The following is a 12,413-nucleotide window of genomic DNA, read 5'->3' as shown; positions in this document are numbered from 1 at the left end:
TAGGAACTTCCCACTGTTGCACAGAACACTGCCACCAAAAATAGATTTTGATAAATTCAGCTCTGTTGGCAGTTGGAGAGACTGCTCAGATGGACCATCTATGATGGGGTGGGATGATGTGACCAGACAAGGATGCATCTAGCAACACAATTCAAACAAAAGAAACTGTGTTGAAACAATTACATTTCCAATGTACAAAAATCTCCTTAGGAGTATATGATACAAAGCTTGCAGCCTTTTAACTCATCTTAACAATAGACTGACAACTTGATGAACAATTAAATGCAAATACCTTTCTCTAGGAGGTAGCACTAGCGAATACGTACTTTTGGCTTTAATTACACATCATTATCCTAAAAGCAGAATGCTATTGCCTGGTTTAACACTGCTGTTCTTGCAGTACAGGGCATCACATAACTGTGAGCTCATTTCACGAGGGAGATTTGAAATAGGTTACATCACCATTACATCTTTTATCTCAAAAGTCGAAAGCCATGACAGTTTGCCCAATTTTTGTGATAGATGTGTACACCTCTTGCATTTCCCAATGTTGCCTTTGATAATAAGTACACAAACCAATCACTAGGCACATGGTAGTTCAGAACAACAGCCTATTTAGATAATCAAACATATAATAAAACAGCTGACATCTAGTGAACATGCAAATAAAGTGAGGCCAAGGAATATAGCCTAACATTTGTATTAGCAGAGTGTGGAAATCTGCAACTCTCTTCCACTAATAGTTCCACATGCCAGATCACACCCCAGCTTAACAAGTCAACATCGACTGAAAAGCCATTGAAAGAATCGATAATTATGTGCACATTACCTGCTGGACATATCGGTCCGTGGTCTTCCACATATAGTAATATTCGACAATGCTTGTTAATGACTTCCAGGGTAACTTTGAATAAGTAAACATAGATAATGTTAGACAAAGTTTATCTAAACCAGTGTTCCTAAAGTGGGAGACATCATCCCTCTGGGGACAATGGCAATTTCTAAGGGACGATACAGCAGGCAGTAAGGGGGTGGGCATGGTAGCAAGGGAAGCAGCTGAGGGATCAGGCTTAATTTAAAAATGAATTACTTATTATAAGCATTTGATTCCAGTGCCTCATAATTGATTACAATGATAACATAATCACCTCATCTCTTGCTAACCCAATGTTCTCTTAGGCTTTGGCTTTATGCAAAGCAATGTGACACTTCTGTATTTGGCATATCATGAGAAATCTGAACTGAAGAGATCGTGTTATTTCCGGGCCCAGCCCACGCATTATCGCTGTTCTCTACTGCAGCACGGTGTTAGCTAATACGATTCCCATACTCTAATCACTCTAAATCTGCCCTTTAGAATTGTCTTGACCACATTTGTCTTCACGTGGCTCAACCGATTTATCACTACCTCACTTCATGTACCTTCTGGTAAAGTCAGATTTTGCATGCACTATGATGACCTCACAACTTTCCCCATTATTGATTGCAGCACTTCAGACTGGACTTGAGTAGAGGCAATTGACCATGTTGTAAATCCGTAACAAAGATGGCAGAAACGGACCAAATGAAAGAGAAGTGTAGCGAGTACAGTGTGGAGTATCTGAAATATGGATTTATATCAGCACCAGGCAACCAACAGCAGCTAATGTGACTGCTGTGTAAAAAAAGTTATTTCAAAAGAGGCAATGAAACCATTCAGGATTCTAGAATATTTGAAGGGAATACACTCTGATAAAACAAACAAGAAAATTGCTTATTTTCAGTTACTTCATGAAGGCTTTCAGAAATGGAACACTTCAAAACAGGCTTGCAAGCACTTCACAACAAAATGGTGATGGTTTGTGTGCTTCATACAATGCTTCATTGCTCATTGTTAAATTGGAAAGCCCCATAAAATTGGGGAGGAACTGATTTTGTCAGCAGTAAGGGAGATTCTGAGTACTGTTTTGCATAAGTCACCAGACCAAATAATTAAATTAAATCCGCTCAGTGACAACTCTACTCAAAGATGAACAGATGAAATGTCTGAGGATGTGGAAGACACATTGTGCAACACACTTAGGGCAACAGAATTAGTTCCGCAGTGGGATGAGTCAACTATGCCAGGCAACGAATCTTTGCTTCTTGGTTATGTTCACTTCATAAAAGCTGAAAGCATGGTTCAAGAATTGTTATTTGCAAGGCAACTAGAAACAGATATGAAGAGGGAGTCAATATTTTGGGTTGTTGCTTAATCAATGGGAGGTCACTGCCGCGGGGTTATTCCTTTCTTGAAAAAAGTAGCTAACACACAGTATTTACCATTTATTTTGTAATTCACAAGCAACATCTTGACACTAAGTGATCATTACACAAATCAGTAAACACTGTCATCACAGCAATAAAGAAAATTAAGTTCCATGCTCTCAATTCTTCACTATTTCGAGAGCTTTGTATTGAGAATGATGAACAGTTTGAATACTTGCTGTTGCACACAGAACTCAGATGGCCCTCAAAAGGAAACTGCCTGAGATGTTTTTAAAAATGTAAATGCGAGGAATTCTGCAGATGCTGGAAATTCAAGCAACACACATCAAAGTTGCTGGTGAACATAGCAGGCCAGGCAACATCTCTAGGAAGAGGTACAGTCAACGTTTCGGGCCAAGACCCTTCGTCAGGACTAACTAAAAGAAGAGCTAGTAAGAGATTTGGAAGTGGGAGGGGAAGGGGGAGATCCAAAATGATAGGAGAAGACAGGAGGGGGAGGGATGGAGCCAAGAGCTGGACAGGTGATAGGCAAAGGGGATATGAGAGGATCATGGGACAGGAGGCCCAGGGAGAAGGAAAAGGGGGAGGGGGGAAAAAAACCCAGAGGATGGGCAAGGGGGATAGCCAGAGGGGCAGAGGGAGAAAAAGGAGAGAGAGAGAAAGAATGTGTGTATATAAATAAATAACGGATGGGGTACGAGGGGGAGGTGGGGCATTAGCGGAAGTTAGAGAAGTCAATGTTCATGCCATCAGGTTGGAGGCTACCCAGACGGAATATAAGGTGTTGTTCCTCCAACCTGAGTGTGGCTTCATCTTTACAGTAGAGGAGGCCGTGGATAGACATATCAGAATGGGAATGGGATGTGGAATTAAAATGTGTGGCCACTGGGAGATCCTGCTTTCTCTGGAGGACAGCTAAACGATCTCCCAGTCTGTGTCCGGTCTCACCAATATATAGAAGGCCACATCGTGAGCACCGGACGCAGATTGCTACACATGCCCTTACACTTCCTCCCTTACCACCGTTCAGGGCCCCAGACAGTCCTTTCAGGTGAGGCGCCACTTCACGTGTGAGTCGGCTGGGGTGATATACTGCGTCCGGTGCTCCCGATGTGGCTTTCTATATACTGGCGAGACCCGACGCAGACTGGGAGATCGTTTAGCTGAACACCTACGCTCCCTCCGTCAGAGAAAGCAGGATCTCCCAGTGGCCATACATTTTAATTCCACATCCCATTCCCGTTCTGATATGTCTATCCATGGCCTCCTCTACTGTAAAGATGAAGCCACACTCAGGTTGGAGGAACAACACCTTATATTCCGTCTGGGTAGCCTCCAACCTGATGGCGTGAACATTGACTTCTCTAACTTCCACTAATGCCCCACCTCCCCCTCGTGCCCCATCCGTTATTTATTTATATACACACATTCTTTCTCTCTCTCTGTCCCTCTGACTATACCCCTTGCCCATCCTCTGGGTTTCCCCCCCCTCTTTCCTTCTCCCTGGGCCTCCTGTCCCACGATCCTCTCGTATCCCTTTTGCCAATTACCTGTCCAACTCTTGGCTCCATCCCTCCCCCTCCTGTCTTCTCCTATCATTTTGGATCTCCCCCTCCCTCTCCCACTTTCAAATCTCTTACTAGCTCTTCCTTCAGTTAGTCCTGACGAAGGGTCTCGGCCCAAAACGTCGACTGTACCTCCTCCTAGAGTTGAGATGTTTTTATGCGCTTATTGAAACTGATAAAATTCTTTGAAGATGCAAAATCTTCATTTACTAATCAACTCAAGAATATTAGGCATGACGTTGCTTATTTGTCAGAATTATTTGCATAGATAAATGAAATCAATCTTCAATTGCAAGGAAATGATGTGAATCTAATCAAAGTCAAATCAGTCGTCTCCACATTTCTGTCCAAGTTAACACTATTTAAGTGAAACATTGGCCGTCATGACCTTTTCCAATTTTTAAGCCTCTGAGTTGGAAGAGAAAGCAAGAGTATCAGATGATGATCTACAAGTATACTGTGCCCACCTGGGTGAGCTGCATTGTAGGATCTTCTCTTAATCCAAATTCCAGACTGGGGATAAATCCATTCCTGAACACTTGTAATGAGGAATTAACAAGGAGGATGGAGGAAGATCTGATCTCACCACAAAATGACTTTGAGCTGAAGCCGAAGTTCAAAAAACTCAAATCAAGACTTTTGGTCATAGAAAGAAATCTCTGAACACTAACTGTCCTGCACTACGGGAAAAAAGTCAAGATGTTCTTTATTGCCTTTCCAACATCATATTCAGTCAGCCAAATTCTTTCAAACCAACGAACGGGCTGCGAACTACTGAACGTGGGGATCTGAGACTCCTTCTGAGTGACATTCAGCCTGATGTTGAGAAGCTGATGTCACTGCACCAAGCCCATCCATCTCATTGAAAGGTGAAAAAGCAATGAATCAGTGAACAGTTGGACTACTAAGGTACTCTCTAAAGTTGTTGATGAAAACTATTTTGCTGTAACTAAACAAAGAAATAATTTTACTTGCAGCTTCAAATAGATTTGAATGATTTTTGCAATTAATTGCCATCATAAATCAAAATTCTTCATAGTTTTTTTATGTAATGGCCGGAAAGAGAGGGGATGTGTGCTGGGGGTGTGGTCTGGGAGCCAAGAGGGTGATAACCAAAAAAAGTTTGGGAACTACTGTTGTAGCATTTCTCCAAGTCACTTGTTCACTATTACTGCATAAGAAATTTCGAAGTACAAACTGTAAGTTTATTATCAAAGTACGTATATACAACCTTGAGATTCATTGTTTTATGGGCATACTCAATAAATCCGTAATGGAATCCGTGAAAGACTGCACTAACTTGGGAATTCAACCAAGACAACAAACTATGCAAATACAAAAAGAAAGAAATAATAATAATAAATCAGTAAGCAATAAATATCGAGAACATGAGATGAAAAGTTGTTGAAAATGAGTCCATAGGTTGTGGGAACATTTCAATATTGGGGGGGGGTGGGCTCTGACGATGGATGCTGCTTTCTTGCAACAACACTCCATGTAAATGTGCTCAATGGTGGGAAGGGCTTTATCATGATGGACTGGGCCATGTCCACTACTTGTTTGAGGATTTTCTGTTCAAGGGCACTGGTGTTTCCATTCCAGGAGAGACGCAGCCAATCAATATAGTCTCCACTACACATCAACAGAAGTTTGTCACGACACGCTGAATCTTCACAAACTCCTAAGGAAGTAGAGGCACTGCTGTGCTTTCTTCGTAATTGCACTTTTGTGCTGGTCCTTCTAAGTACCAGCATCGAGGAATTTAAAGTTGCTTTCTTAATTTAAATTTAAATTTAAAGATCCTCTGATGTGTACTGGCTCGTTGACCTCTGGTTTTCCTCTGTTTACGTTATTGATCAGCCCACAGTCATAAGTGTAAAGCAAGTAGAGCAAGGGGCTAACCTTGTGGTTCACCAGTACTGATGGATATTATGGAGGAGATGTTGTTGCCATTCCAAACTGACTGGGGTTTGCAAGTGAGCAAATTGAGGATCCAATTGTACAAGGATCTTACATGACACTTACATGATCTAATTTCCTTCACTCTCTTTTAATGGCAATGTGGAAGCAAAATGTGTGTGTGCTTCTACCGGAGACGAGACATTCTGAGCAGTCTGATTGCACTTGCTGACAAACATGCAAGTAAGTGTTTTTATATTATGTAAAATTTTGATACCACATTGCTTACAAAGCCTATCCCACCACTCTGAAAAGTTGGTGGAGAGATGCGGTCCCCATTTTTTTCTTGGTGGTATTATTCCCCCTTGATGCCACACTTCTACAAGTGTTGCTTTGGTCCCAAAGACACTGCTGGTAGAATTTTGTTGTTTTGTTCATGTTTGGAGTGAAGTTTTAACTAAGGTCAGGAGCTAAGCTGAGCACCAGTGAGGTAATATCATAGTCAATTCTGCTTTACGCCATTTCAGTAATAACATTCATCATTTTGTTAATCAAGTGCAGTTGCGATTTTTGTTTTTTGCTGGCACATATAACTGGAAAATGTTCCATAGAAACTTGTAGTTTATTGATTTATTTATTTTGACACACAGAGTGTTACAGTCCCTTCCCAGCCCAGCAACACACCTGTTGATCACTAGCCTAATCAGAATCAGGTTTAATATCACCGGCATGTGGTGTGAAATTTGTTAAGCAGCAGCAGTACATTGCCAAACATAGTAATGAAAACTGTGAATTACAGTAAGTATATATATTGACTTTGAGTTAACTTCTAGCAAAAATATATAATATATATTTAAAAAGTTAAATTAAATTAGTAATGCAAAAAAACGTAGTGAGGTGGTGTTCATGGGTTCAATGTCCATTCAGAAATCAGACAGCAGAGGGAAAGAAGCTGTTCCTGAATCATTGAGTGTGCACCTTCAGGCTTCTGTACCTTCTCCCCGATGGTAGCAATGAGAAGAGGGCATGACCTGGGTGATGGGGATCATTAATGATGGATGCAGCCTTTTTGATGCATTGCTCTTTGAAGATGTCCTCAATGCTGGGGAGGCTAGCATCCATGATGGAGCTGACTGAGTTTACAACTTTCTGTCACCCCAACCACAAAGTGTTCCAGCTGTTACCATCTGGGAAATGGTACCGCAGCATTAAAGCCAGGACCAACAGGTTCCAGGACAGCTTCCTCCGCCAGGCCATCAGACTGATTAACTCATGCAGATACAATTGTATGCTATTCTCTATGCTATATTGACTGTCCTGTTGTACATACTACTCATTGCAAATTACTATAAGTTGCACATTGCACATTTAGATGGAGACATGACATAAAGATTTTTACTTCTCATGTATGCGAAGGATGTAAGAAATACAGTCAATTCAATTCAGTTCAATAAACAGCAGCCTGACACAAGTATTAGTATTGTCCTGGTGATCCAAGGCCACATGAAGAACCATTGAGATCACATTCGCCATAGAGTGATCATGACGATTTGCAAATTGCAGTGGATCCAGGTTCTTGCTGAGACAGGAGTTAATTCTAGCCATAACCAACCTCTCAAAACACTCCATCACTGTAGATGTGAGCACTACTGGACGATGGTTATTAAGGCAGCTCACCCTGCCCTTCTTGGGCACTGGTATGATTGGTGCTCTTTGGAAGCAGGTGGGAACTTCTGACTGTAGCAATGAGAGATTGAAAATGGCTTTGAGCACACCCACCAGTTGGTTGACACAGGTTTTCTGAGCTCTACCATGTACCCCATCAGGGCTTGTCGCTTTGGCAGGGTTTACTCTCTTGAAAGACGATCTGACGTCGGCTTCCAATTTACAAATCACAGTGTCACCAGGTACTGCAAAGATCGTCAAAGCTGTAGTTTTATTCTCCCCTTCAAAGCGAGCATAAAAGGCATTGAGCTCATTTGTGAGTGAAGCATCACTGCCGTTCCTGATGTTAGGTGTCGCTTTGTAGGAAGTGATGGTCTATAAACTCACTCCCACCCCCCCACAGAGTTGACGCGCATCTAATTCCGCCTTTAACCTCATTTGGAATTGTTCTTTTGCTCTTCAGATAGTCCTCTGCAGTCACACTTGGCCTTCTTATATTGTCCTAGATCACAGGACTTAAATGTCACAGATCTTGCACTCAGCAGACTACGAGTCACCTGGTTCATCCATGGCTTTTGACTTGGGTATGTACAGCAAGTCCTTGTAGGCACATACTCATTCATATAGGTCAGTGACAGCTGTGCCGTACTCATTCAGACTCGAAGGTGAATCCCTGAATACTATCCAGTCCACCGATTCAAAGCAGTCCTATAAGTGTTCCTGTGCCTCCCTGGTCCAAACCTTCTTGGTCCTCACTACTGGTGCTGCAGTCTTCAGTCTCTGCCTATACTCAGGGAGTGACAGTACGGCCAGGGGATCAGACTTCCAAAAGTGTGATGTGGGATAGCACGGTAAGCATTCTTTATGGTGGTGTAACAGTGGTCCAGTGTGTTGGTTCCTCTGTTACTATAGGTGATTTGTAGGCCATAGTTATTCAGAGACATTTTCAAGCTGGCCTGGTTAAAACCCCCCAGAATGGTAGAGAAGGCATCAGGGTGTGTAGTTTCATGCCTGTTGATTACATTGCTCAGTTTACCTAGAGCTTGTTTGACATTGGCCTGTGGAGGGATGCACACCGTTACCAAGGTGACGGCTGAAAACTCCCGCAGCAGATAAAACGGACGACTCTTGATTGCGAGATGTTCCAGGTCGGGTGAGCAGGACTGGGACAGCACCACCACGTTTGTGCACCACGAGGAGTTGATCATGGAGTGTACTCCAGCTCCTGTCTTTGAAAGACTCAGCAGCCCCATCTTGGCAGCGAATGGTGAAGCAACCCCCTATGTTTCGATGCACATGTAATAAGTAATTCTGAATCGGAAGTCTACAGATCCCAAATTACTGCTGTATCACTGAGTCTGGAATGGCGGGGATATCCAAGACTCCGTGAAATGAAAAATAGGTCCTACTGCCGCTCTAGTACAGCAATCTTGCTCTAAGATCATTGACTTTATTGACCAAAGACTATACATTTACCAGCACGATAGTCAGTAGGGAAAGCTGGAAGATCATCTCCCTCAACAAAATTTTTGAACCAGTGCAGTATCCTCTCTTCTGCTGGAATCTGCAGTAGCAACCAGAGACTGCTGTTCAAGACTCAACAACTTTGGGTACCAATATATATTTTAATCACCTTAAAACGATGTTACATACTGTATTTTCCATGACTGCAGCTGTGGATTTCAGCTGCAGCCCCCTAAAACGGGAATATTTGATGATTTCCATCAGAGCTGCTCACATGAGTCACCTTCTTAATCATAAGATCACAAGATACAGCAGCAGAATTAGGCCATTTGGCCCATCGAGTCTGCTCCACCATTTCATCATGGCTGATCTAATTTTCCTCTCAGCCCCAATCTTTTGCCTTCTCCCCGAATCCCTTCATGCCCTGACCAATCAAGAATCAATCAATCTCTGCCTTAATCACTTAGACACATAAACACTTGGCTTTCCACGGCTGCCTGTGGCAAAGAATTCCTCAGGTTCACCACTCTTTGGAAGAAGAAATTCCTCCTCATCACCACTCTAAAAAGAAGCCCCTTTATTCAGAGACTATGTCCTCTGGTCTTAGACACTCCCATCATAGGAAACATCCTCTCCACATCCACTCCATCAAGACCTTTCACCATTTGATAGGTTTCAATGACATCACCCTTCATTCTTCTGAATTCCAGTGAATACAGGCCATCAAATGCTCTTCATATGACAAGTCATTCAATTCTGGAATCATTTTCGTGAATCTCCTTTGAACCCTCTCTAGTTTCAGCACATCTTTTCTAAGATAACGGCCCAAACCTGCTGACAATACTCCAAATGAGGACTTAGCAATGCTTTATTAAGTTTCAACATTACATCCTTGCTTTTATATTCTAGCCCTCGAGCTGAATGCTAACATTGCATTTACCCTCCTCACCCCAGCCTTAGCCTGCAAATAAACCTTTAGGGAATCCTACACAAGGACTCCCAAGTCTCTTTGCACCTAGGTTTTTTTTGTATTTTCTCACCATTTAGAAAATGATCAACCCTTTCATTTCTTCTACCAAATTGTATGACCATACACTTCCTGACACTGTATTCCATCTGCCATTTCTTTGCCCATTCTCCTAATCTGTCTAAGTCCTTCTTCTAGCCTCTCTCCTTCCATAAAACGACCTCCCCGCTCCTCCTATCTTCATATCGCCTGCAAACTTTGCAAGAAAGCCATCAATTCCATCATCTAAATCATTGACATATGATGTAAAAAGAATTGGTCCCAACACAGACCCCTGTGGAACACCACTACTCGCTGGCAGCCAACCAGAAAAGGTTCCCTTTATTCCCACTCTCTGCCTCCTTCCAATCAGTCACTGCTTTATCCATGCTTGAATCTTTCCTGTAATACCATGCACACATAGCTTGTTAAGCCGACTCATGTGTGGCACCTTATCAAAGGCCTTCTGAAAATCCAAGTACACAACATCAACCGATTCTCCTTTGTCTATCCTGCTTGTTATTTCCTCAAGGAGTTCCAACAGATTTGTCAAGCAAGATTTTCCTTTGAGAAAACCATGCTGACTTTAGCCTATTTTATCATGTACCTCCTATTATTCTGAAACCTCATCCTTAATAATCGACTCCAACATCTTCCCAACCACTGAGGTCAAACTAACAGGCCTATAGTTTCCTTTCTTCTGCCTCTCTCTTCTTGAAGAGTGGAGTGACATTTGCAATTTTCCAGTCTTCCAGAACCATTCCAGAATCTAGTGATTCTTGAAAGATCATTACTATGCCTCCACAATCGCTTCAGCCACCTCTTACAAAACTCTGGAGTGTACGTCATCTGGTCCAGGTGACTTCATCTACTTTCAAACCTTTCAGTTTGCCAAGAACCTTCTCTCTAGTTAGGTCACACGTTTCATGCCCCGCTGATACCTGGAACTTCGACCATACTGGTAATGTCTCCCACAGTGAAGACAAATGCAAATTAATTATTCAGTTCATCTGCCATTTCATTGTCCCACATTACTACTTCTCCAGGATCGTTTTCCAACAGTTCCATATCCACTCTTGCCTCTCTTTTACACTTTATATATCTGAAGAAAATTGTGATGTCCTCTTTAATAGTACTGGCCAGCTTACTTTCACATTTCATCTTTGGCTTCTTAATTACTTTTTTAGTTGCCTTCTTTTGGTTTTTAAAAGCTTCCCAATCCTCTAACTTCCCACTAATACTTGGCCTATTATATGCCCTCTCTTTAGGTTTTATGTTGGCTTTGACTTGTTTGCCACAGTTGTGTCATCTTTCCTTCAGGATACTTCTTCCTCTTTGGGATATATACATCCTGCACCTTCTGAATTGCTTCCAGAAATTCCAGCCATTGCTGCTCTGCCATCATCCCTGCCAGTGTTCTTTTCCAATCAATTCTGGCCAACTCCTCTCTCATGCCTCAGTAATTCCCTTTAGTCCACTGTAATACTGATAAATATGACTTTAATTTCTCCTTCTCAAATTTCAGGGTAAATGTGATCATATTATGATCACTTCTCCTAAGGGTTCTTTTACCTTAAACTCTCTAATCAATTCCGGTTCATTGCACAACACCCAATCCAGAATACCTGATCCTCTAGCGGGCTCAACCATGAGTTGCTCTCAAAAGCCATCTTATAGGCACTCTAGAAATTCCCCCTCCTGTAATCCGGCACCAACCTGATTTCCCAATCTACATGCATATTGAAGTCCCCCGTGACTATTGTAACATTGCCCTTTTTAACGTGCGTTTTCTATCTCCCATTGTAATTTGTAGGCTGCATCCTTACTACTGTCATCAGGGTCTTTTTATCCATAAGACAAAGGAGCAGAAGTCAGCCATTCGGCCCATCGAGTCTGCTCTGCCATTTTATCATGAGCTGATCCATTCTCCCATTTAGTCCCACTCCCCCACCTTCTCACCATAACCTTTGATGCCCTGGCTACTCAGATATCTATCAATCTCTGCCTTAAATACACCCAATGACTTGGCCTCCACTGCTGCCCGTGGCAACAAATTCTATAGATTCACCACCCTCTGGCTAAAAAAAATCTCTTCGCATCTCTGTTCTGAATGGGTGCCCTTCAATCCTTAAGTCATGCCCTCCCCCATCACGGGAAACAACTTTGCCACATCTACTCTGTCCATGCCTTTCAACATTCGAAATGTTTCTATGAGGTCCCCCCTCATTCTTCTAAACTCCAAGGAATACAATCCAAGAGCGGACAAACGGTCCTCATATGTTAACCCTCTCATTCCCAGAATCATTCTAGTGAATCTTCTCTGTACCCTCTCCAACGTTAGCACATCCTTTCTTAAATAAGGAGACCAAAACTGCCCACAGTACTCCAAGTGAGGTCTTACCAGCATCTTATAGAGCCTCAACATCACACCCCTGCTCCTATACTCTATTCCTCTAGAAATGAATGCCAACATTGCATTCGCCTTCTTCACTACTGACTCAACCTGGAGGTTAACCTTAACGGTATCCTGCATGAAGACTCCCAAGTCCCGTTGCATCTCAGAACTT

At 42.4% G+C, this 12,413-nt stretch overlaps 1 protein-coding gene across 2 annotated transcripts in view; it reads right to left on the bottom strand.

Annotated features, from left to right (window-relative positions):
- Positions 1-12,413, bottom strand: part of mta1 (metastasis associated 1) — a 149,118-nt gene that overhangs the window by 57,408 nt on the left and 79,297 nt on the right. For both annotated transcript variants that reach the window (XM_072264908.1, XM_072264917.1), the window contains exon 10: positions 830-904. In XM_072264908.1, coding sequence (XP_072121009.1) covers positions 830-904 — 75 coding nt within the window. The remainder of the gene's footprint in view (positions 1-829; positions 905-12,413) is intronic.

Source organism: Mobula birostris, chromosome 1, assembly GCF_030028105.1.
Source record: "Mobula birostris isolate sMobBir1 chromosome 1, sMobBir1.hap1, whole genome shotgun sequence".
In the NCBI taxonomy this organism is placed as follows: domain Eukaryota; kingdom Metazoa; phylum Chordata; class Chondrichthyes; order Myliobatiformes; family Myliobatidae; genus Mobula; species Mobula birostris.
Note: the sequence above shows the minus strand (reverse complement) of the source record. Positions and strands in the feature narration are given on the sequence as shown.